Genomic DNA, 27,216 nt, shown 5'->3' on the forward strand with positions numbered 1-27,216 from the left:
TTCTATGTGACACAAGCGGGTTGACTCGACAAGATTTTATGCTGTGAATTTTTCTTCTCACGGAGTTAAACTTTTATTTTGATCTAAAACCTATAGACCTTTCTTGCTTCGTATAGCAAGATGAACATGGTTGGGTTTGAAAATTCATATAAACAATTATAGAAAATTTCAAATACTGTTTTTTGTTTTACAGCACACAATAAATTATCTAAAAGCTATAAATATCTCCAACTCGAAAGGGTTATGTTTATTATTTCTGCTGTATGAGTACTCAGATGTAACGCTTTACAATAAATTGTTTATTTGCCATTGTTTACAATAAATTGTTCATTTCAGTATCGTTGTTTTTGTTGCTAGAATTCATAGATAACCTGGATCTAAAACATTTGAATATCAAAGCAGTATTATCTGTAAAAAAAGAAATGGAAAAAATTGCAATGCAATGACTGAAGAAATGGCTTTTTTAAAAAAATCTTCTTACTTTATAACCAACGATGACCCCATTACTCTCTAGAGGCTCTTTCCAGGACACATTCATACTCGTTTGTAAGCTCTCTGTGACAGAAATTTGTGAGGGTTCACCAGGAGCTGGCAAGAAAAATAAAGTATCAGCAACAGTCCATAAATTCAAATATACTTACATAAAAATGAATTTTAATGAAAAAGGTATAGTAAATTTTCGAAGCCAAGTTAAAGTTCATAAGAAAAACAGTTTTTCAGTATTTTTTTTTTTTTAGGAAAAATGTAAATTATTTCATGCATTTTATTTTTTTAAAAAAATCACCATTTTTTTATAACGTTTCTATTTTTTACTTTAAAACTATGGAGTGGAAAATATTTTAATTGAAATAATAGCTTACTTCATTTCATTGGATTGACACATGCTATAACATTAATCGACATCTATTAATACATAAATGATAGTTGATTGAAAAGTCGTGTAACGAAGTAACTTTCAACGGAGATGCATTAGAATGCAGAATATTTTAATAACAATTTTTATTGATTTTGAGGATCTATCTAGTTATATCTAAGGATATTATCTAGTATTTAGAAGAAAAAGCATGAAACACTAATTGGCTTTGTGTTTTGTGATGATATGCTTAAACATAAAAATTCTTTATCGTTTCCTATTTTTATGACCTAGTGAAAAGAATAAAGAATTTTCATTATAAAATTTTTTATTCTTTTCTCTACATCATATATGGAAATCTTTCTTCAAAATACAGTAGAATTTGAGTGGCTAAATTTTTCTCTGGCCCTTAAATTTTCTATTTAACATATTGTTATATTTACTCAATTTTGTTAATCAATTCTCTTTTTGATCTTATCAATTTTAAATTATTCAAGTTTCACACTGCATTATAATTTATTAGCGGCTCTACTTCTGCGTAAAAGGAATATGTACACCCTGGTTAATTTTGTATTAACAATTTAGTTTTTTTTTTTTTTTTTTTTTTTTTGCTCTAAATTGAGTTACGTACAACCGCAGATTCAACAACTCAGTTTATATTTGTTCAAAAATTCACTTTCTAGAACCTGAGGGAGAGTGAGCCATTGATTACATAAAAGACTTATAAGCGTTTTAAGGAAGCCTAGTTATATGATGACTATATGATTGATACTATTATAAACTTAGAAAAGATTGCAGTGCAGCCTTTTTTACTAATCGACTAAGAACTTTGCCTCAGTATGAAATATAAAAAGTGCGCGTTTATTTCAATAAACCAATTTAATTGTCTGCGATTAATACTTGTTTTAACGGCATTAAACAATAGTTTTTTTACAGTTTATACTTTTAAGAATAAAATTTAATTCTAAAATAAAAGAGTTATTTAAAAAAATAACGATACTTACCTCCGTCTAGAGTCCTTTCACTAAGTTCAGCCGGCGATCCCCAACCAGCTTTTGTTTCAGCGTTTACCTAAAAATCAAAATTATGAAGAATTATTCCTGAAATAAAAGAATCCATACTTATAAATTTTAAGAATTCTAGAAAATTATTTTGTATCTTTAAAAAATACTGAGTAGAATCTATTTTAAATTTAGAATTTTAAATAGTCCTCGAAAATTTCAGAATTTTAAATAGTCTTCGAAAGCTGGAGAAATCACCATGCTCTCAGTGAGAATACGATACTGAACATGTTTATGAGTAATTTTCGAGAAGCACATTCCATCAATTGGTTTATCAAATGATGTTAAAATAACTTAATTTCATATCTTAATTTTGTGTAAAAATATCATCATTAATATTGCTGTAAATTCATAAATTATATTGTAGATTTAGATTAATTATTAAATGATTAATAACACTAATTAATTATTAAATGATTTAATAAACAAAATGCTTAAAATTTATTGTCGCCTGTGAAATTTTTGTAAAACATTCGGGACATTCTTACTTGAATGATGTATTGAGTGGCTGGTTTTAGTCCTGAAATGTCAGCGAATTCAGCGCGAGTCTCAGTTTTGAAGACTTTTTTTGAGAAATCCTCAGTCCAAACTGTGACATGATACTGGATGATAATGCCGTTGGGATATTCCGGCTCCGTCCATGAGATTTCCATTTCTTTTTCTGTCACCGAGGTTGTGCTGAGAAGTCGAGGTTCAGATGGAACTAAAATGAAAGCGAAATTTTAATCCATTGTAAACATTTTTTGTTGTTGCACATCCTCAAGAACAGCAGCGCCATATCAAGTCTATGAAATTGGGCACCCTGAAGAAGTCCAATACTAACAATGAACTATCAATACGATCCTGCCTGAAGGGGCCCATACAAATGCGCTCCCCCCTCTTGCGGTTTTCTGGGGTGCATTGATGCCTGTTTAGTTTACCGACAAATTGTCGGTAAACTGGACAAACATCAAAGCACCCCAGAAAACCACAAGAGGGGTCAAGAGCCGCGGTCCAACGACTGGATGATCTTCACAGATGTGGTCATAAAACTGTCACCCTTCCTTCGTGGTGCCATCCCCGCCTGTGGCAGCAGACCCACGACCAGAGAAATCTTCAGACGGCACGCGTTCCCCTTTCGACCGCTCAAAACCCTCAGTTTGTTTGACTCCCTTCCCCCCATAGCCCAAACAAATTTTCCGGCTCTTTGATGTTTATCCATCTACCGACATTTTGCGGGAAGCTACAGGCGTACCACGGGCGACGGGGGAGTGTGGTCCCCCAGTGGGTTGGATGTCAGATTTATGACCAAATCCGTGAGGTGGCAGGTCGTTGGACCGCCGCTTAAGCCTCTTTTGTAAACGCTTGGGACAGACTTCAAAGTGCTTAGAACCTTCCTAGGTGCTTCCAAGGTGCTGGACAAATTTTCAGACGGACACGCGTTCTCCCCTTGAGCTCCTCTTGCGGTTTTCTGGGGTGCTTTGATGTTTGTCCAGTTTACCCGACAATTTGTCGGTAAACTACATAGACAGGCATCAAAGCATCCCAGAAAACCGCAAGAGGAGCTGAAGGGGGGAACGCGTGTCCCGCTACCGTCTGGACCAGCCGTGGACCGCCGAGGGAGTAAGAGTAATCTGATCCTGCCTACTACAGTCAGGAGTCAGAGAGTCCTTTGGGCGACGACTACAAGTGATGCATTGGTGGAACAAGCCAAATGGTTTTATTTTGGCCTTTAGTTCTTGAGAAAATTGTAAATATTATTTGGGTAGGAGAATACAATGGAACTGTAGCAGATTTTGCCATCCGGGCCACACTTGTAACGTATTTTCCTCCCTTCGAAGTTATATAGGGTATAAAAAATTCAAAATAATCCTTAATCCGGAAAAGACACTTTCTTTGTACTTATTTGGGGTCATAAACTTCACAATCGAGTATATATATTTTTTTTTCTTTAAAGACACGAAAGAAGTAACATTTATGCTACAGAAAGCATTAGATGTACGAAAGCATGGTAAATCCCACATAAAAGAGTAGTTTTCACATAAATATAATATTTAATTGTCCAGTTTTAAAAATGTTTAAAACATGAATTTTTAAGAAGAATTTTAGTGATTATTACTGATAAAATTTAATACGTATATAAGTTAATTAGCTAAATTTATTATTATTTCGATTTACCGGGCGTAAGCAAATGGAGAAAATTCCCTAAATGCCTGTGATCAGTTTCCAAATGACTTTGAATGCAGCTGTAGTGATACAGCATCTCAAACAACATATAAAAGAAAATAGTTTTTCCAATGAAAAACTCTTTTTTTTATGTACTATTACAACCTTTGGCCTCCATCCAGATGCGTGTCTTCTCATAGTTAATTGTTTTTTCAACTTTTAAGAAGTTAATGGAAATATAAGTTAATAAGAAAATAAACAAGTTGTGGTGATTTTAGTTATGTCTTCCGAAAATATTATCTGACAAAAAAGATTATTCGCTCTTTCTTAAAACTGCATATATATTTTTTTGAATAATATCTGTTACTTCTTTGCACAATTTTTCTCTGATTTTAATAATTTTGTAATTTTATTTGATTCTCAGTACGTAACAATTATTTTACAGTTATGGTGAAATTCAAACTGCATTCATTAAATGCATTTGCTACTAAAATGTGCATTTATTCTAATATTGATAAGTTAAAATTATAAAATGTATGTACCTCCTTCTTCAGTTTTGTGAGAAACGATGTCTGAAAGCAGGCCTCTTCCCACTCCAGTGACGCCTGCGACCATGAAACCGTAGCTCGTAAAAGGCTTCAGATTGGATATTTTGACCTGCAGGTCTTTCAAATGCAAAACAGAACACATCAGACAAATGAAATCATAAATAAGAATGATATAATTCGTTAAAAATTAATGTTAATTGTAAGTTTTTATGTTATTTATAATAAGACTGTCAGCAGTTTTGACAAAGGAGATATGAGAAATTGTTCTAAAACTGATATTAAAAAAATATAGGTTTAGAAAAGATTTCTTTGGATTCGTTCTGACTTTTCTTATGTTTTTACAGAAAAATTTCAATTATGTACGTCAATTAGAAAATTTTGAATAAAGTTTTAGTAATAAGATGAAAAAGCGACATTTACCAAGTATAATAATCTTAGTTCGTTTCAAATATGCAAAATTATATAAATAAATAAAAATATTTTAAAAATTAGTTAATGTAAAAGTTGAAAATTCGACTATTCAGAATAATTAAAATTAAAAGATATAAATATTCTGATTAATATAAAAAATTATGGTCAATATGAAGAATAGATTAATGTCTTATTTTATTGATATTAATATATTAGATCGATTAATATCTTATTTTATTGATATTAATAGATTAAAAAATTCCGCTTATATTAATAAGAAGATATTAAATAATAATAACCAATTAAAGTCTATAAGCGTAACAAAGATTTTAAAAAGGATATGTTGTAGCTTTTTTCGAATATTATTTTAAGGATAGATGAAATTAAAATTTGGAAAGTAAATGAATTAATAAATAAGCAAATATTTATAATGCTTACTAAATGTTTAAAATATTAAGAAAAAAATCCTATCAATCGTAGGCATTTTAATGTATAAGATATATAAGGTGTCCATTCCACTCGTGGCAAAATTGTTGATTTCTTACCCACTAGAATAGGTATGTAATTTCAAATGGTGAAAAACTCTAGATAATGCAACGAATATTCTATGTTATTGCAGTCAATAATTATGCTGCAGAAAGATTACGAAACATAAATTTTTCTATAGCCCTCCAGTCCTTTAGAATGAAAATTCTGACTCTGTATTAAAAGAATTAGTATTGAGAAAAAAAATTTGGAACCCTAATATTTAATATGAAAAATGTTCCATTTGTCTGCGATAAAAATTGCCCGTGTTATGAAGCTTTGAATTTCATCATTTTAGATCAATCTATTCGATGATGCTCTTTAATACATAAGTTGGGATGTTTTAGAATATTGATGTTCACAAATTTTATTGAAAACTGGATAGTGCCATTCAAAGTTTCAATTTAAACAATATAAATTTTGGAATTAAATTTTCTAAAATTTCTTTTGGAATTCAGTTTTCTAAATTTGGAGTTCAGTTTCAAGTTAATAAAACAGTTAGTTGATTTCTTCAGTTTTCTAGCATTGAGAAACTATAAAAAAAAATTTGACTTTCTAATTTTTTTTTATCAGCGCATTTATTTTATTGAAATATCATTTCTCTCCATACCATGTTGAATATTTATAAATCTTTCTATACAAATCTAATTTTTTTTTTCTGACCTGAATGAAATTTGGCCCAAATGTTTTTCAAATCAAGAAAAAAGGTCAGTGTTAACATTACAGAGTTCAAAAGCTAATTAAAATATGTTAATTAGCTATATTTTCCGAAATCTTTATGCTTATTACCCAATTTTAAAAATAATAAAATCACTTTTTAAATGATGCCAATTTTCATTTCCGAAGAATTTTCTATTTTCTAATTTTAATATTATTAATTATTAATATTTATTTTTATTTTCTAATTTTAACATTTGATAAAAATTTTATTTAAAATTGAATCTTTGCCAATGATTTTATTATCATGAATATCTTTTTAATATTATATTGTTCCATTAAAGCATTTAAAAACTTTAGTGATTTTAATATTGTTAAAATCGAGATGAAAATTGTTACCTTTAAAAATTAATTCCAAATAGCATTTTCACATCCGCTTTTATTTTATACCCTATAGAGGGACGATATTCTTTATAACTTCTTTATGAGGTAGATGAAAATTATTTAATTATTTTATAATTATTTTATAATAAATTTTTTAATTATTTTATAAGTTCCACATTTCACACGACAAAACAAACACAAAAGTACACGGAACTCACTTAAAATACAATCTAATAATGACCCCCAAGAAGGATCATGAGGAATAAACCTTGATGCTAATAAGGTACCGCCATCTAGTGTATCAAAAGAGAAGGTAGTAGAGTTATGTAACCATTACAATACAGTTTTTAAAAAAATGAAATCGGAATAATTTGTAGTTGACTGATTCTATTAAATTAATATTTTTCAGCCTTAGCCTATTTAGGCCTATTTTATTTCAGCCTATTTATCAGATTATAAGAAAAAACTTAAAATAAAAGTTTTTAATAAAATTATTTTAGCAGCAGACAAATTCAATAATCCATATAAATAAACTGGTCTCTAAAGTCAAATAATAAAACCTACTTCTTTAAATATTTTTAAACATTTTTCAATTGGAAGTATACAGGTACATCTAAGCAGTTTCAATTTAGAATACTAGATTATGATCAGAATAGACACCTTACATATTAGTATATTTAATTTATCAAAAACAATATTATAAATACCTGGTACCGGATCGAAGATATTTTCCAACGATTTTCTCTTCCTAATAGTTCCTCCTACAGGAGTCTCGACATTTTGCACTATGGTATACTCATAGTAAATGATGTCCCCATTGGCATGCTTGCAAGGAACAGGGTCCCAGGCGAATTCCAAAGAATCATTTGAGGATGAGATGACTCTCACATTCGGCGGTGCTTCGCTCGGAACTGGAATCGAAATAGATATTTATTAGATTGTGTTTGAATAATAATATTGCTTTGTATTATTTCATAATTATTTGTTTAGGTATAAATATTTCAATGAATAAGTATGAAATAATTTGCGTTCTTTAATTATGAGTTATTGAAATATATTTATTCATGCCTAATAGTTAAGGAATGAAACCAGCAGCAGTAGTCTCTCCAAAATTTCGTCGCATACTCCCTAATAAGGGTGTTATCTCTTAGTCCCCTCATAAAATTACGGAAATTTGGAAAAATCATGAATGTCTTGCATGGAATTGGTAAACAATAGTTGTAAAATATTGATCTATGGCGTGAATTTGACATTTTTAGGAAATTTATCGTGTGATCCAAGGCGATTTTTTGACGGTTCATCTCTGGCATTTGGCAATAAGTCCTCGAAATTGACTTTGTGTTTTAGATACGAAGTTTACAACTGATTGACACCAAAATTCGACACAAAACTACAATTGTAGTCACAAAAATGCATGCCAAATTTCATATATTTAAGTCATTGAGTGTTTGTGTTATTGCGTTTACATGCCTGGGAAAGTAGAGATCGATAGAAAGTCAATTCTTTGACGGTGTGGCGGATTGTTATGGGCGAGGATAGAACCCGGGACCTTGTGGTTCGCAGCCGAGTAACATGACCACAATACAAAATCAATTGCTCGTGTAGCGTAGCTTTTAACTGACTTATAAGCTTTACCACAACGGATTTGATTCCCAGTTGAATAGATATCTGCACTTTAGATGATGAATCTTTACTATCTAGCTCTCTCGTTTTGTAATTATCGTGTTAGTTTATGTTTCAAACAGTCGGTCAGACAAACTTTCTCTTAACGAATTTTGCTCAAATTTTTGATAGAAATCAATATATTTGGTCTGAAGACCATAAATTAAATTACATCCATCTTGCTCATGCATTTTTATCACAGACCGATCGACATAAACCAGAAAGGTGTTTCTCGAACTCGGAGAGTTTTTAAACATGGAGATTCGAAAAAATCTCGAGTTCATTTCTTTTTTTGACGATTACAATACTTTTTCGATACTTCGTAAACGAGAAATCTAATATATATTTTTATTAAAATTTAGATTTTATGGATTTTGAAATTGTTAACAATTCTCAATATGAGGGAGTTTGGTATAAAGCCTACACATATGCTAGATTTAAAAAGGAATTTATTACTAAACAGTTCGTATTGCAACATTTACTATCAATGATCCTTTTTCTTCTCTGAAGCAAACGGCGTTCATAAAAATATTTTAAAAGAGGCTACATAACATATTTAATATCCACGATGTATCATAAAATTAACGATTAAGTCCAAATCTACAATTTTCATTTGCTGAAAAGAGCAAACTATCGACCAAGCATATATTTTTGTTTTATAAATTTATCATTCAATTAACCCTTTGCTCTCAGAAAAGTAATTCGATGCATAATTATTCATCTAATACAAAGACTTGTTTATTGAATCTGAAAAATAAGTATATATATATAATTATTTTAAATTAAATTCTCCCGTTTAAATAATTTTCAGCCGTCGTCCTGGCATAGGGGTAGCGCGTCTTCCCCGTGATCTGGGCGTCCCGGGTTCGAGTCCCGGTTCGGGCATGGTTGTTCTTCATCTGTTCTATCTGTGAGTGTGTGAACGTGCCTCCCTGTAAAAAGGGGCTGCGCAAGCGAATGTGATGCGTGAGTAGCTAAGACGTGCTCTTGGCCCTAGTTGGCGGTACTTAAAAACAAGAGACGCACCCTCGGCTTAAAATCGCTGACTTTGTCAGCGAGCTTGTCCATGGCAAGTGCTATTAGAAACAACAACAAATAATTTTCATCTTCTTATTATTTTGCAGGTATTTTTAACAGTGAAAATTAAATAAATAATTAAATAAAACGCCAAAATGATGCACCGTAGTGAATAGGAGAGTCCCCATCCGAGTGAAAAGGGTTAATCTTGTTGACTGAGGGTCCCTATCCGAATGAAAAGGATTAATCTTATTGTGTGGCATCTGTATTTCGGGATCAATACAAAATTAAGGAAATTGCAAATTATTCAACACTTGACGTTAACACAAATCTTAAATGCTCCCTGGTATATGAAATATAAAGTACAGTACACTCCCGATTATCCGCGGAATTGGGTGGCGCGACCGCCGCGGATAACAAAAATCGCGGATAATCCGAAAAGAGCTAAAAACGGGTATAACAAAAAAGAAAACAGTCATTCCAACTTTGAAAAATCATTTTATGTACAATAAAACGTAAAATAAACAGCAGTAAATGTTTAATTAGCGTTTAATATTTTAGAATATCACTCAAAACTAACCTAAAATGCATTTTGTTAATGAAAACAGAAAAGTGCTTAGTATTTACGAGAGGCATCAAGGATACACAGAAAAATTAATACATATGTACTGTTTTAATACTGTAATGTATTATGTAATTACAAAAGCATAACTGTAAAACTGTACCTTTTTAAAAAAAATCAGCCAAAAAAAAAAAAAAAAAAAAAAAAAAAAACTTTGTGCGGCAGGCGCGGATAATCCGCACCGCGGATAACCCGCCCGCGGATAATCGGGAGTCTACTGTATTGAACCTAGATCTTGAAATGAAACGTACTTTAGATCATATCAAGATACTTCTTCCAATTTTTTTTTTTTTTTTTGGAAAATTTGCCTCAGATTTGAAACGAGTTTATTCGGGATGTTATGATTCTACTATCTCAAACTGCCCAAAATTGCTTTGTGACATATTAAGGCATATGACTACTTTCGAGAAGAAATTTTCGAAAGACAATTTCGAATTATTTATATTTTGGAATGCATGCGTAAAAAAATTGAAACATCATCTATGAAACCAAAATATACTAGTTAAATGGCAAAAGTTTTTAAAAAAAATTGGAAAAAAGAGCTTTTTAGGCTAAAAGAAGTATAAAGCAAAAAATCTCCTAGTTTAAAGCTTTATCAAATGATTTGCTTAAAATTTTGCAGAGAGCTTAATAAATATATTGTATTGTCTAGTTCCTGAACTAAAAAATAAGCTGTGTGTATATACATTTTTTAATAATAAGATTTAAATGATAAATAAACAAAATTTTCATTTTTTTTTTGTATTGTGAAACATTAAAACCGCTATAAAATATTTACAAATTAATATAGTACTTATTCTCTAGTTTAGGAACTGCAGAGCATATTGAGAAATTATTATATCTAAGTTGAACAAAAATATGCATTGGATTCTAATTTATGAGATATTTCGTTAGAAAATTCTATTAAAGATTAGAATTTCAGAAAACAGCATCAGAAGATGTAAGTCATCCATCTGACTCTGGACTCGCCATGAAGGCACACAGATTTAAACCATAAACCTGAATGACTGGACCGCCACAACAGCAACACTGGCGGGAACTGTGGTTGAGTCCTAAGGGCCATCAACGGCCATGGTACAGCCCTCCCCAAAGGAAGTACGTCCCGTCATCGGTGGGAGAAATCAGATCCCCCACCTATTTGTGTACCCTCCATGGTGGCGAGATCCAACCACAATGCCGGAAGCATCTCATCCTCATTTCGAGGTGCCCCCGGGGGTTATCAGGAGATGTAAAATAGCATTAAAACGTAAATATAAACGTCCCAAGAATTGACTTAGAAAAAAATTCTGAAGTGTTTTATAAAGAAACCTGTTCAATCATTAAGAATATTAAATAAAAAAACTCAGAGTTTTGCAACCAAAAAAAATCGAATTTGCAACGTAGTTACCTACCTATCATTCTTTCAATCGCTTTCCGTCAGTTAAAAAATCATGTAATTTCTTAACTAAATTACAAAAATGAGTGACCGTTATTTTTATAAATTATTTCCAACATACTTAAAGTTTACTGTACGTAAATCTTTTTTTTATCAGTTGCACATAAATATTTTCCTCAACTAATAAATTTTCTCTTCAGCATCACGGCGTCTTTTCATTTAATTAATTTGAAACCTTTTTCTTTTTGTGAAAATTCTTATAAGAGAAACTTCCGCTTGTCAACCAAATGTCTCTTTACGAGAAACAATTGATTCGCGAAATAATAATAACTTCATTTTGCTTAACTAAATAATTACTAATAACATTTAAATAGCAAAGAGGCGAACCTTGTATTAAAACATAATTTTATTCCCAGTACAACAAAGAAATGTATTTATATTTTTATTAAATATATTTAAAATGATATTTACGCACTTCTCTTGGGCATTTGAGATTTATTCTTTAATTCGCATGTTCTTTAATTCGTTGCTGAAAGCTGTCAGAATTCTTGGAGTAAGTAAAAATGTAATAATGAATAAATGAATCATAATTATATCATAAAATTTATGTCTCGCGCTCCTAATCGTATAATTTTTATTACTTTTTGGGGTTTATATGGCAGTAATGAATAATTTGACTTTTTAAAGATGGAAAAACGAAATGAATTCAGAAACTTTGGCTCATTTCTAATGCATAATTTTCAGGTTTTATTTTATTTCTATTAATTTATTTCTATTTCTTATTTACTATTAACTAACAGACCACATATGTTCATTTGTGATAAATATTTTTAACTTGTGTCTAATAAAGAATTTCAATTTTTATACAAAGTACGGGTAAAAAAAAAATTATTATAAAGCTTTTCGATAAAGATGTGTTTATATAATTATTAATATGTTGTAAATTTGAATCATATGTTTCTTAAATAACTCACATTTTCTTTCTTCCAGAAAAAAAATTTGAATTCATGATTTAAGTTTGAATGTTAAATTACCTGATTCCAAAGTTGTCGCTTTCTTTGATACTGGTTCCCCGACTCCAGCCATCGTTTTCGCTTGCACGCTGATATTGTAAACCGAGTACGGGTAGAGATTTTGCAATGTAATCTATATGTAATTAAAAAAAAGAGTTTAAACATTACAATAATATTTCTGAAATCTTAAAAATAAACGATCAAAAACATGCAAAAACTTCCGAAATGACGCATTTTTTAAAAAATTTATCTAAAGGACTGAATGAACTGCCCTTAAGCCTTGATGATTGAAAGTATATTATTGAACTCACAATACTTTCATTTCTAATGCTTCTACTATTAATGAGAAAATCATAATAAAATTTATTGTTATTTATGCTACCTAATCTACTACAATATAAATTTTGTAATAAATATATAAATATGCAAAGGTGTTAATATAATTTTCGAATCTTTAAATAATTCTTTATGCAAATTTATCAATTTGTGGAAAAATCTCATCACTCAACTTTTTATAATAATCTTCAGAAATTCAGTTCCTTTCAAAGACGATATCTTTGAATTTTAACAATGTTTAACTGGAATTCTTATATATATTTTTTGATGAAAAAAATATGCCTTGGATATTGAAACTTTTATATAAATTTATTTTTTATAAACTTCATTGTAAAATATAAGTTTGAGCATATTATTGAGAAGGTCGAACCTCAAAGGCGGTTCATTTGGCCATTCTGGAGAAATTCAAAAAAGAAAAAAAATATTTAAAAATAGTAAATAAATGTTAATTAAATATTAGTTCTTATATTCTTTCGATCATATAGTATATTTGACGTATCATTTTTACATTCAAACCTAAATAAATCGAAGTTCATATAAATAAAAATATTATTTAGTTAGCTTTAAAATTTTAATTAGATTTAAATTAAAAAATATTAGATTATTTAAAATTATTAGTGTTAGATTTAAAAAATCTATTTACCATCAGGTAAGTAAAAAAAAGTAATTTTTTTCAGATATTTGCTATTGTTTATTCACTTATAATGGCTACCAATCATCTTTGATGAGTAACTAGTTCTCTGAGAATATTTGATACGTTTAAATTTAATTAAATCTCTTATTCAGACCTTGATACTCTTGATTTCCACAAAAAGTTTTTAATTATCAGTTTGTATTAAAACTATTAAAGCCTTGTTAGTTTAATAGTCTTATACTTGTTTTATTCAATTAATTTTATGCTATCATTTTATGCCATTAAACACGTAGCTGCCTGCCTGTCTTCTAATGTAGTTTTCCGCTTAAATTTTAAGTCTTTATTCCTGACATAAAATGTTTATTAATAAACAGAATCTTTTTTATATAAATTTCAGCAATGAAAGAAAATCGCATATTTAGATAGTTGAAGAAACAATGAAAATGGTTTGAGGTTCATTGCAACAATGGAACAATTTAAATCAAATTAATTAATGTAATTAATGAATTAATGTAAAATATTTTTAAATATTTAAATTTAATGAAATAAAGCACAAGACAAAAAAAGCACAATTGGCGTCATGAAAAAGAATGTTCTTTTAAATTTCAAAAAGATGTACGAATTTTTTTTATCAAATATTATTTTTGAAGGTTATGATGGAAAAATTATAAAATCTCCTTTAGTTTTCAATTAATTAAAAATTATAATTAAAGGTTTTAAAAATTCGTGTGTTGGTACACATTTCTGACCTCCAGGTACATTCATACCAAATTTGGTAGATCTAGGTCAAATAGTCTGACCTGTATAACGCCAACTCACTCATGCATATTTCCGTATTATTCGATTGGATTATTTATTTTTTAAAACATCCATTCAAAGTCAAATTCCCATTTAATTTAAATAATAATTACAAAAAATGCACTTTCATCAATAGAAAGATTATTAAAACAGCAATAAATGCATGAAATTATATTAATATTATAATATGTTAAATACAATGCACATAAAACGTGCCTCTTGTGAATGTTTTACTAATAAATTTGTGTTGAGATTTTTCATTTAAAATAACTATAGATAATTCCATTTATTTTACTCACCACCGACAATAGTCATTAATGTTAATGAGAAACAGCTCACCATAGATTTAAATTTTTTTTTTTAAGAAGACTGATTTATTTCAAGTCTTATAATGATATCGAGAAAAAAAAACATTTTGTTATATTTTTATTTGTTCCAACTGTGCTATTGTCAAAATGTTTAAAACAGGGCAAAATATGGAATTATATCAAAATGTGAATGGATTTTTGCCTTTAAATTGAACTTTCAAAACATTTTGCTTGTCAATTATTTTGTTGGAAATTTTGAATAATTTCTAACATAGCTATAATTTTGAAACAAAATAATTTCAATTTATAATAAGATAATCATATTTTAAAACATTGTGTTATATTTTTATTCATCCTATCGTCAAAGTATCCAAAATATATGTCAAAATATGAGTTTATCGTCGGAAATTTTGCATAATTTCTAACTTAGCTATACTTTTGGGGAAAAAATACAATTTTAATTTATAATAATAATCAGATTTTTTAAAAAAATTATTGATAATTCCCAGTCGATGCATGTAAGTTCTATCTCACTTCAGTATCATCAGAATGAATCTGGCGTGTGCTTAGTTCCTCCAGTTCCTTGGGGCCTCCACACTGTCCTCTGTCTAGCAATATGGTAGTGACCACGTAGCCTTTGATAGCACCAAACTCTTCCGAAGGTGCTTCCCAAGACACCAACAAGAGATCAGGTTTATCATCAACAAGGTTGATTTCTAAATCTGATACTGGGCCAGGCACTATAAAAAAATAATAAAATTTAGGATCATTCCTCATTTTAATTAGGAAGGTACATTTAGAAGGAATGTTGTTCTTGTTTTATATGTTTATATTTCAACTAAATTTCATTGTCTGGAATATCACCACCGTTCTTTAATTATTCTCTCAACCCCTTGTATGAAAACTAATATTCAAACTGAACTTGTTAATAAGTAGTGTTTTGGAGGGGTTATTGATACTACTTTAAACTTCCTTCCAAAGCAGCGGCGTCCTGGCATAGGGGTAGCGCATCTTCCCCGTGATCTGGACGTCCCGCGTTCTAATCCCGGTTTGGGCATGTTTGTTCTTTCTGTTCTATCCGTGAGATGTGTGAATGTGCCCTCCTGTAAAAAGGGGTTGTGCAAGTGATGCGTGAGTAGTCAAGTCCTACTCTTGGCCCAAGTTGGCTCTATGATACAAACAAGAGGCGCTTCCCCTTAGGCTTAAATCGGCTGTCTTTGAACAGCGGGCTTGTCCGTGGCAAGTGCCATAAAAAACAAAAACAACATCATTCCAAAGTTCTCTCATGGATATTCTTGGGAAATATTTGTAAATTCTCGTTTTTAGTCTTTGGTAACACCTAACTTACGTTTTTTTATTTTCCCGTATATGTAGAATAGAGAACGTATAGTATTCGATAAAAGAATCGAACTCGAAATTTTGACGAATCTCCCCATTTTAGACCTCCCTGAGTTCGGAAGACACATTTTTGGAAAATGACTGTCTGTCTGTCTGTGACAAAGATAACGCAAAAATTTTTTGAGTTAGACTGGAGAAATTTGGTATTCGGTCTTTACGCCAAATTATTAAATTGTTAACAAATTTTGTGTAATATCTGATCGTCTGGTTCCAGCTGTTCGAATATAAGTTAACACGATAATTAGGAAACGAAGATAGCTATATAGATGAAATTCGGTACACAGATTTAACATTTATAGTGTTGCCACCTGTCAAAATTTGAGGCTTATTCACCTAAGGGTTGACCTTCTGTCTGTCTGTACTTTAAGAACCATGCAAACGCGATAGTTCAAAAATGCAATGATTAAAATATGTCAAATTTGGTATGGAATTTTGTAGCAACAAGTGCAGTTTCGTGTCAAATTTTTATTTTAATCTCTTGAGAAAAACGTGTCTAAGACACAGATTCGATTTTTGGATACTGTTGATGTTACCAGGGATTAAACACCCTGAAACTCGCCAAGGATGACCTGTTAGATTCAGCAAAAATGCCAAATCCTAGCCAAAAGTAAATATTTAGTCACTATTTTACACCAGTGCCATGCAATGCGTTCTCTGGCATAACATGTTTATGAGATATTATGCTTGAGAGTTTTAGGAATATAACTACCCTTGTGTAAAAGCTAATACTCCAATTAAACTTGTTGATAAGTAGTAATTTGGAAGAGTAGGGGATTATTGGGACTACAATATACTTTAAAAGTTCACTTTAGAATATTCTTGGGAGATATTTGTTGATTCCCGTTTCTAGTCTGGTAAAATTAAGCTTCATTTTTTTACTTACTGATAATATTGCTGGTAATGTTCTAGACTTGTCGTTTAATAAGGTACATCTATTATTTGGAAAAACTGCTGATAAAAAAATATGTAAAGAATCAAAGCCGGATGTTTGATTGTTATTTTGAATTCTCTCTGACCAACATCTGTATTTAATACATTGTTATTGCAATTTTTTTAAACTTATTTTGATGGCAGTAGCTCGTGGGATTTATTGAAATTACAATGACTGCCTTCTCAATCAAAATAAGAAACTATAACTTAAATTACATATTAATTCCAAGTTTTTTCCTCTCTGTTAATAATATTAACCTTGTAAACTGTTACAAAAAGTTGATAGTATAAAAAATTTATAAGCTACAATGAAGCATTTCTAATTCATTAGACGGTTGAATTTTGTAACACCACGCAATTTTTCAGAAATCGCAAAAGACATAAAGAAACTTAGAGTTCGAACACTTCGCGACCCCTTCTCACTCATTTTTCGCATATCTGCGAAAATTCATTCATTTTTCATTCTGCGTCATTTTTATAAATTCATTCAGAAAATTCATTCTGCGTCATTTTTATAATTTCTTTTTATTTAAATAATCTTTTTTTAAACTTTCTCGCTGTATTGTAATCGTAAAAAATAAACGAACTCTCGATTTTGATGAATCTTTACGTTTCATACGTCTAGGGGCCCAACAAATACATTTTTAGCATTGGGTCTGTCTGTCTCTCTGTCTGTGAACATGGCAACTCAAAAACTCTTAAGGGATGATATTTGGTGTATGGACTTATGAACAAATTTGTAGAATTTTAAACGAAATCTATTCATAATGTCTCTCTGATTGACTGTTCGAAGAGAAGTGAATTCAATAACTACCAAACGCAAAGAAATTGGTAAATAGAATTTGATACACATATTTAGCAACTGAAATACAGATTTTTTTTTTTTTTTTTTTTTTTTTTTTTTGAAAATTAGGACCAAATTATTTTGATTTGAAAAATTTGAAGCCAATGCCGGTTTGCACTATTACTTACGGGCGATTCGATCGTTTTCTGATTTAGGTCTAAATTACGATTTGTGGATGAGTGAATGAAATGCATGAATGAAGTTCACCCCGTAAAAAAGGGTTGTGATGTGTGTGTAGTTAAGTCGTACTCTTGGCCCTAGATGGCGCTACTGAAAAACAAGAGTCGCACCCTCGGCTTAAAATCACTGACTTCTAATCTCTGTGACAAGTGCCATTAGAAACAACAACAACAACAGGTAAATGCAATAATTATTAAACATAATGACTTAAATCAATGAAATTCAGTATATTATCTGGTGAATACAACTGTAGTTTCGTATCAAATTTTGAAGTCACTCGGTTAACAAAAAGGCATATTCCCAAGACTGATTCAGTAAAAATACTAGCTTCAGACCAAAGAACTGTATTTCATAATTAATGTCCACCAAAGCCATATAAGCTTTTATGGGGGGAGGCGAGGATAAAACATTTATTGTAGATCAAGCGATAAGTTTAATGGAGACCACTATCTCTGATTTTTCTTGTAATTCGCCTTTTTTTCCCTTTCCTGAAATTGATGCCACCAAGATTTAGCTTCAAAGTGTTAAATAAGGTACTTGTCGGTACTAACAGCGACCAAAAAGAGCCAAGAAAAAATTTCTATAATTTGGCGATTTCAATTGGTAGCATGTATTCACACGTGATTTTGTGCACATATTTATTATATGTACTATATTTATGCACTTGAGCCTATTCTCATAATTTGGCGACATTTTTTCTTGGCAGTTTCTGGTCGCCGTTAAAACCAACAAGTAACTTAAATAACGCTCTCTGAACAACATTTCTTTGATTCTAACTAGCAATTATGCTACTTTTGAGAATTGCATAAACGAGAACCTCTTACCCGTTTCCGAAGTTTTGATGATCAGCTCAGCATAGTACTTTGATTCCTCCACCTTGGTGACTGGATAAAGTCTGACAACGTAATTCTTGTGCGGTGTTAGATCTTCGATGACGATGGAAGTCTGGACCCCGTCCGTTTCTATGGTTTCCATAATGCTCTCGAAGGCCTCCGGGTAGTAGGTGAGGCGGTAGGAAGTCAAGGGACATTGCAGCAGAGATTCTGGTGGATTCTAGAGTATCAACATAATGTTTTAAATAAAGACTTGAGTTCTAATGTTTTGAAAAATGCATTTAGAAATTTAATAAGAAACATAAATCTCTATCTTAGATCCTTAATTTCTCGTATTCGAAGTATTTTGAGAATTGAAACTGTCAAAAAATATTCCACCTCGAATTTTTTTGGGTAATTCAAAAGTTTTAGCCCTTACCAACTAAAAATTTTTAATTCAAAACGACTTTGCCATAAATTGATTCAGAGAAAATATGTTTCAGCTTGATATTAATAACATCACCTACAGATGGAAAAATTCATGCAAAAAATGTAAAATTAATGTTCAAAATTTCTAACTAAATATTAACGAGCATGCGCTAACTAAATATTAACGAGCATTTTTGGCAATGAATAAGCCGATGGTGCGGCAAGGGCAGCTTCTATTTTTCTGTAGCAATCATTTCCTTGTTCTGACGCAAAATAAAATTATTACTATCATTTACACTAACAATGATGAACATTGTGTAATTTTCAGATCTCTTATAAACAACATTATATTTAAACCATGCATTGTATAGAGCATAGTTGTCAGTCACATTATATCTAAACTAGATACATTGCACCGAGATTAGTTGTCCCGGTTATAAATTGCATTATATTTTAACCATACATTGCACCGAAACCAGTTGTCCCAGTTATAAACTAAATTACATTTAAACTACACATTACACCGAAACCCGTTGTCCCGGTTATAAACAACATTGCTTTAAAACTACACATTGCACCGAAACCAGTTGTCCCGGTTATAAACAACATTGCTTTAAAACTACACATTGCACCGAAACCAGTTGTCCCGGTTATAAACAACATTGCTTTAAAACTACACACTGTACTGTGAACAGTTATCCCGGTTATAAACTACATTATATTTAAACAACATATTACACTGCGAGCAGTTAGCCCTGTGCACGGTCCAGATGCCAAACTGACTAATTCACATAGAGCACATGCATTTTATCCATCCCTTTCAGCAAAGAATCTTGCAACTTTAAACGAGCAATATTTGTATGCATATAAATTTATATCGTGTATCTCGGAAACGGCTTTAACGATTTGGATCAGATCTTGTATTTAGATAAGGTTTTGCTTTTTAAGTTTATCTATATTGGTGTCTTTCCTAAAAAAAACAGGATTTTACATACAAAAATTATAACCAAATATTGACATGTAGCTAAGTTGTATGAAATGTGCATGAGACCGTCAGAGATGGAGTAGTCGTTAGGGCTTCGGTCTCCATTGCATATTTCTCATGTTCGATCCCGCATTTGCAATTCAATTAGGTTTCGCCTTGTAACTTTAAACAAGCCATAGGACACAATTTTATTTACGATTTTACAATAAACAAATAATAATACCAATAGAAGCTTCGTTTTTCAGGTACGTTCCTATAATAATACCATAATTTCACGATATTTTGTGGAATTGAAAAAATCGAACCACGCCTTGCAAATATTGCGATATCTTGTGCTAATTGAAAAAAGAATTTTTTGTTTGGTGAACAGTTTCTTGCATGCACATCATATCACATTGAATTTAAGTCATTCAAATTTTGGCTGGATGTCTTTCTTTTCAATACCATCGATTACATCTTTTTGAAACATCATTAAGACGAATTTCTGACTTGATAAGAGAACATATACATCGGAATCATTTTAGTTTTTTTAATGTCACTGGATTTTACTCCCACATTTAAATTTCGCAGATTTTGTAGTTTTATTCACTTTGCTATCTTTTGTACTGGAATTTACAATATTTTAAATCCGCTTTTTATTTTTGACACTCAAGTCTTGACCATCTGTTGATGCCTTCAACCATATGTTAAACGCAATACGGTCAGACAGCAGTAGATGTACAGCAGTAGATTTACAACAGCAGTAGGAGCAACAGGAGATGAAAATGTCAAAATGTTGGTAAATATCAGTTTTCCTACAATTTTAAAAATTTTTCTTACCTAAAAAATATTGTTCTAATAAAGATTTAGCTTTAAGACTTATCTGATTATATTTCTTCCAAAAGATTTTTTTCATCAATATTTATCATTTTATGGTATTATCGCTTAAACAAAAGTAATCTTATGAGCCATTAAACATGATAAACTCAATTTTCCCTGGAAGTTTCCAGAATTTTGGCCACAAAGATGCGTAGGAGTTACAATCGTTATTGATACTTACCTTCCAAGTTAATGCTACAGTTGTCTGGGTTATTTTTTCTGGTAAAAACTCCTGAGGGATTCCATCGGGGAGGGCAACTGGAGGGAGAAAAACTTAATTAACATAATTTTTAATAAAAAATACCTATTTCAAAGAATGTTAGAAAAGATTCTAAGTAAATCTATGGAATGAGCAAAAATAATCTTAGAATTATTTTTAACAGTTTAAATCATTTTTATAAGGTTTTGTTTTGATATTTAAATAATAATAATAATAATCTCCGGAAATTTTATGAAATGTAAGAACAATTCTGCTAATTCAAAAGAGAGAAGTAAAAATCATTTTAAATAACAATTCTATTTCATTCAAAAGAGAAAAGTTAAATTTTAAATAGAGTGATGCATGTACTTTCTACTTATAGTATAAAGAGAGTAAAAAATTCGAAATATGATTAAAAAAACTGATCTAAATTTTATTCAATTTCTTCTCAAATTAAAAAAATGTAGTTACTCAAAGTAGTAAATTTTAAGGATCATAATGTTTAAGTGGATGGTCTAAGCGGAGAAATAAGGTAAAATTCTAAAAACGTTAGGACATCTATTACACACAAGGAGAAAATGTTTATTTGATCACTTCAGTAGCGCATCTTGGATTAGGCAAACAGGGCAAGCGCAAAAAAAAAAAAAAAAAAAAGTGCAAGAGGGGACGCAAAATCAATGCATACGTAGCGCGATCTTAAGTGATACAGAAATCTCCTTGTTGTCGAATAACAGCTGTCAAATGTATACTTGAAGGTCCAGACATCGCACGTTGGAGGCATTGGTGTTAGTAAAAAGACAGTATATATAATGTGCGATGCTTATCACAGTTCGTTGCATTTTACATTATAGATGGAGAAGTTCAAGTTTCTGTTCTAAGCAAAGCTAGAAAAATTTAACATAAAATTTTAGTTGAGTTTTTTGACCTTGCAACTTTCCGGATTTTCCAGTTGTTGGTCTAAGTATTGACATTGTTATTATCTACATATTTTATTTTTTTAAGAAAAATTCTGGACCATGTTACCTACCGCTAAGTGAAATTTCTATCTTCTGGCGAAATTCGGCGCTTCACATTTTGTTCAGATGCTCCTTCTTTCCATGTCCTTTTAATATTGGTACACCATATTTGGATCTACTCTGGTTTTTAAACTGAGCTTGTTTTTGTTTGTACTCTTGAACTTTCAGAATTATCATTTCTTTGTAGGTCTAAGTATTGACATTTGTTATTATCTACATAGTTGTAGATATTTTCGGTTTTATTTTGCAAGTTAGGAAAATTCTGGACCATGTATCTTACCTCAAAGCCAAATTTTTCTCTACTGGTGAAATTTGACGCTTCAAATTTTGTTCAGTTTTTACTTTTTTTCATTTAGTTTGAAAATCGCTACTATATTTTATTCTGTCCGCCAATGTAGAATCGAATATGGTAGCAATTTTGTTAGTACTTTAAATTGGTGTGTTTTAAATAGGTAGCGTGGAAATCGAATTGGTAACTTTTGGTAGTATGGTAGCGATTTTAAAACTATCTATAGATAGAGATTGAGCTATAGATATCTTTGTGTAGCATCAGAAATAAAGCGAAATTAATTTCAAACAGGGTGAAAGCCTTAAAATTCGTTTCATATTTATATTGTTTTAAGACTATAAATCTCTGTAACAGTTTTTAAAAGATAATTATTGGTGTATTATATCCCTGTAAATATTGATATCAAATTTGATATAATTTGATTTCCATATTTTCGACGTTTAAAGGGGGAAATAAATAATTGATATCTATCTTGAGACCTTTTATATGTTACTGCTTCTTTTTTCTTCTTATAAAGAGGCGCCTTTTTTTTTCTACAGAAATTTATACTGTATCACTTACAGGAGATACAGAATGCATTTATAGCTTATACTAACATTCAAATAAGAACAAACGTACCACCACATTCTGTCTTCGCTTCTAAGATGGGTCCAGGATCCCCCGTTCCACCTTCCCCTTTGCGTCGACACTTTATTGAAACTTCATACACAGTATTGGGTGTTAGATCCTCAATAGTGACTTCCGGTTCAAAGTGTCCGGTCAAAGGGGTCTTCCAAGTTCCGAGTTTAATCCATTCGTGAAATCCCTTTTGTCTGTAGAGCACCTACGAAAAATTGGAAAATCACTACCATCAATCGCAAAATGTTGTCAAAGAGAAAATGCAAGTACATAGGGGTGCATTAGTTGAAATAAAAGATTATCAACTTTTTGGCACATAGAACTTTCTTCTATATATAGAATTCTCTTTTCATTGAATTCTAAAGTTTTAAAATACTTAATTTTTTTTTCTCGTATACAGTTATCTATCGTGTAATATTAAAAAATATCTTTTAACAATTTGGTTCCAATAAATAGCTTTTCCTTAATTTTTCAACTCTTAATGGTAAGGTGATCATAAAATAGTTAATCGTTGCTCCTATATCTGTACAAGAAGTATGTTACATTCTTAGGAAATCCATTGCATTGCTGATACCTTATTAATCTATACTTTTGATCCTATTGATACTATTTAGAATTTTTTTCCAATGAACTTAGCTTTTCTTTGCAATTTAATATTGCTGGAATTTTAAAACTTTATGGCATTGCAAAATTATATAATGCATTGTATTAATATATATATATATTGTAAATTATATAATTGCATTGTAAAATTATAGTAGCAGAACACCTTGAAGCGCCACCTATCGGTAGCAATGAAAACTAAATTTGGAGTGTGGTGGGAAGAAATTCTCTAATTTCCCAAGCATAAAGCCGCAAACGATACATTTCTACTGAATTCTATTTTTTTAATTGACTTTCAAAATCCATCAGTCATTTCTGGGACACTCGGTATATACTGGTTTTCAAAGTATCAAGATATTATATATCCATTATAATTGTCTATTCAAATATCATTATTCAAGTTAAGCACTTTTTTATGTGGGTGAAACAAGTAACAAGCGGTAAACAAGTAATTGACAAAATATCTACATTTTGTTTTATTTCCAAAAATATCCCAAACTCAAATATAGCTGAAGAATAATTAATAATAACTAATGCGATGAATATTTTGCTAGATGCTGACAGAAAAAAAAAATTGACTGACAACGAGTTATTCTTAAAAAAAAAAAACTCGTTGAATCTGTACTTACTAAATAATCCACCCTGTCAGTTGGAATTCCTCCTTCATCCGTGGAATATTCCCATGACTTCCATGTCACTGTTAAAGAAGTGTTGGATTTGTCTTCTAAAATTGGCGGCGACGTTAGTCGAGGAGGATCTGAAAGAAATTTTATAACGATTAAATCATTTCATATGAAGTCACAATTGCATTTGAATATTTATTGAATACGCCTATCCAAAGAATGTAAAACTAACATAAACTGAAAAAGAAAAATGCTTTTTACTCATAATATACATTTGGCAATGCTGATACTTTTAAGAGACGGATAAAAATAATAAAGTATATTTACTAATTTCTAACATAATCAGAACTGAAAATGAGATTCAATATGTACCGGAATCGGTCTTTCATATAAATTCTGAAACGGTAAAAGAAATACCATAAGATATTTCTACCAACCAATAGAATTCAAGTAAAATGTTCTTGTAGCCAATAGGGATCGAAAAGCTAGAATATCATAACTTACATCACATATTTCATCATTCTTATAAAAAAATATTTTACTATTACAGAATTACAGCAAGAAGACAATAGACGTCAAATTTGTCATAACTTTTTTATGTGTTATGACAAATTTATGTGTTCAACTTTGTTGTTGTTTCTTATGGCACTTGCCATGGACAAGCCCGCTGTTACGAAGACAGCGATTTTAAGCAGGTGGGGGAGCGTCTCTTGTTTTTATAGTAGCGCCATCTAGGGCCAAGAGAACGACTTAGTTACACACACGTCACAACCCTTTTTACGAGGAGGACTTCATTCACGCATTTCATTCACTCATCCACAGATCGTAATTTAGACCTGAATCAGAGAACGATCACCCCTGATCCAGTACCCCCAGTGGTATTGCTCTCGACATGGAGGACTTTGTGACCACGACAGATTTATACGCGCGTCAGCCACCAAGCACGCGGGAAATCTTCGGCCAGCGGGAATCGAATCCAACGCTCTGCCAACCAGGCTATCCCAGCCTGCTGTGTTCAACTTTACAAACATAAAACAAATCAAGTTAAAAAAACGAAATAAAAAATAAAATGAGCATTTTAATGAATTAATATATTATTTCGAAAGACCTTCCAAGATATATAGATAGTACAATTGAAAAAAAAATGCGAAGAAACTTTACAAAACAGCAAAATGTTTGACAGGAGCAGAAATGAAAAAGTCTACATTATGGAATTTATACTTTACGAATGCCCTTCCTATAATTCAGATTTAGGACCTTCAAACTACTATTTATTTGGACTCCTCACAAAATAGGAGAGCTGAGAGTTTTGTCATGCGAGGAAATAGAATTTTTTTTCATAACAGACTTAATAGAGTTCTAACTACTTAACATAAAAGCAAAGAAATTTTAACATAAAAGAAAGAAAAGAAGATGGGAAAAGTGTATAAAAGTTAAGGAATGATTAATAGTAAAAAAACAATTTTAGAAGTAACATTTCAAATAAGATCTTTAAAAAAAATCATTTATGTTTGATTCATTCATGTAATAAACTCAAAGAATTAAGAAGAAAAAAATTCTTGAATCTCAAAAAACCAAAATAATTTTTCTTTTTACAAATTTTAATGCCTTTTCACATACCTACGACAGTCAACGTGATTTTCTTCATGTCGAAGCCATGCTCATTTCGAGCCGTGCATAGAAAGTCGTAAACGCCTGATTTTTCAGGCTTGACCTTGATGACGGCCTGTTGCTGGTTCTGTTCCAAATCCCTGATACTAACTCTTGAAGCAATGCCGGGAAAATCACTGGGGAAAAAAAGATAATTGATGAGCAAAATAGATCTTGTTGAATTTCAAATTCGGAAAAATAAAGATCGAAAAATATCACCTGTATGTTATGTTCATCTGTGGTGCTGGAACAGCGTCAGCTGTGCATGATAGAAACGCATTTTGACCTGCATTTCCCTCTTCGTCCGTTGCAGCCACTATTTGAGGCTCACCTGAATAAAAGACCATAAGAAACATGCTTGAAAAATTTGTACTAAACGTTTAATTCAGAGTTCAGAAACATTCAATTCGACTATTATGTTTAAAAACATTCCTTACATGCTTATACTAGTTCAAACTACAAGTAAGAGACCCTTAAACGTTGAACAACTAAATTATTCTCATTTAAGTTCCCTGCATTAAAAACTTCAAATAGTCCCTTTTATTTTAATTCCAGATTAATTTCCTAAGTAGCAGCCTTTAGCGACTAATTGATTCGCCGCAATTATTGGTTGTCTTTATTTTCAACTGGTTGTACTTTGGTTGAATATAAGTGGGCTTTACTTTCAACTGGTTGCACTTTGGTTGTCTTTATTTTCAATTGGTTGTACTTTGGTTGAATGTTTGTTGTCTTTATTTTTATGCATAACTTGATATTCATGATTCTCTACGAAAGAATTTTGAAGCACCAAACAATGACTTTTGTGCATTGAGTGCATGAACCTATCTGATAAAATTAAACTGTATGACAAAGTAGATCTGGTAAATCTATAATGGTCCGAATGGTCTATCCTCTAACTTTCGTAGTACCATGATATCACTTTTTTATTCTTCATGTAAACAACACAGATATTAATAAAGAAGAATTTAACTTTTAAAAACAGAAAAGAAAATCACGGAAATAATTATTTGAAGAAATAAAGGAAACGATTTGAATTTCAGTTCAAAAATAAAATTTATCGTTAAAAATTATACAAAAAATTAATTTTTAAAAATTGCCGAAATTATTAAAAAACTTGCACAGTTATTAAATTGGTATCATAAAAAAATGCAATTTTTTAAATTTTAAAACGGTATACAAATCAATTATGTGCTGAAGATTTAATGAGCCGGCGTCCTGGCATAGGATTAGCGCTTCTTCCCCGTGATCTGGGCATCCTGGGTTCGAGTCCCGTTTCCGGCATGGTTGTTCTTTATCTGTTCTACCTATGAGATATGTGAATGTGCCCCCCTGTAAAAAAGGGGCTGTGCAAGCGAATGTGATGCGTTAGTATCAGAAACGTACTCCTGGCCCTAGTTGGCGCTACTAAAACAAGAGAGGGTCCCTTGGCTTAA

The 27,216-nt window shown here is 31.0% G+C and overlaps 1 protein-coding gene and 1 long non-coding RNA gene across 3 annotated transcripts in view; one reads left to right on the top strand and one right to left on the bottom strand.

Moving 5' to 3' along the window:
* LOC129966918 (receptor-type tyrosine-protein phosphatase mu-like) overlaps positions 1-27,216 on the bottom strand; it is a 127,169-nt gene that overhangs the window by 47,536 nt on the left and 52,417 nt on the right. For both annotated transcript variants that reach the window (XM_056081535.1, XM_056081536.1), the window contains exons 12-24: positions 26,003-26,114; positions 25,754-25,920; positions 24,140-24,267; positions 22,908-23,112; positions 20,967-21,043; positions 18,526-18,754; positions 14,884-15,089; positions 12,295-12,406; positions 7,292-7,495; positions 4,602-4,724; positions 2,403-2,617; positions 1,858-1,924; positions 482-588 (exon numbers count right to left, since the gene is read on the bottom strand). In XM_056081535.1, coding sequence (XP_055937510.1) covers positions 482-588; positions 1,858-1,924; positions 2,403-2,617; positions 4,602-4,724; positions 7,292-7,495; positions 12,295-12,406; positions 14,884-15,089; positions 18,526-18,754; positions 20,967-21,043; positions 22,908-23,112; positions 24,140-24,267; positions 25,754-25,920; positions 26,003-26,114 — 1,952 coding nt within the window. The remainder of the gene's footprint in view (positions 1-481; positions 589-1,857; positions 1,925-2,402; positions 2,618-4,601; positions 4,725-7,291; positions 7,496-12,294; positions 12,407-14,883; positions 15,090-18,525; positions 18,755-20,966; positions 21,044-22,907; positions 23,113-24,139; positions 24,268-25,753; positions 25,921-26,002; positions 26,115-27,216) is intronic.
* LOC129966921 (uncharacterized) overlaps positions 1-27,216 on the top strand; it is a 43,829-nt gene that overhangs the window by 1,695 nt on the left and 14,918 nt on the right. The gene's annotated exons all lie outside the window — the stretch shown is intronic.

Source organism: Argiope bruennichi, chromosome 4 (genome assembly GCF_947563725.1).
Source record: "Argiope bruennichi chromosome 4, qqArgBrue1.1, whole genome shotgun sequence".
NCBI lineage: Eukaryota > Metazoa > Arthropoda > Arachnida > Araneae > Araneidae > Argiope > Argiope bruennichi.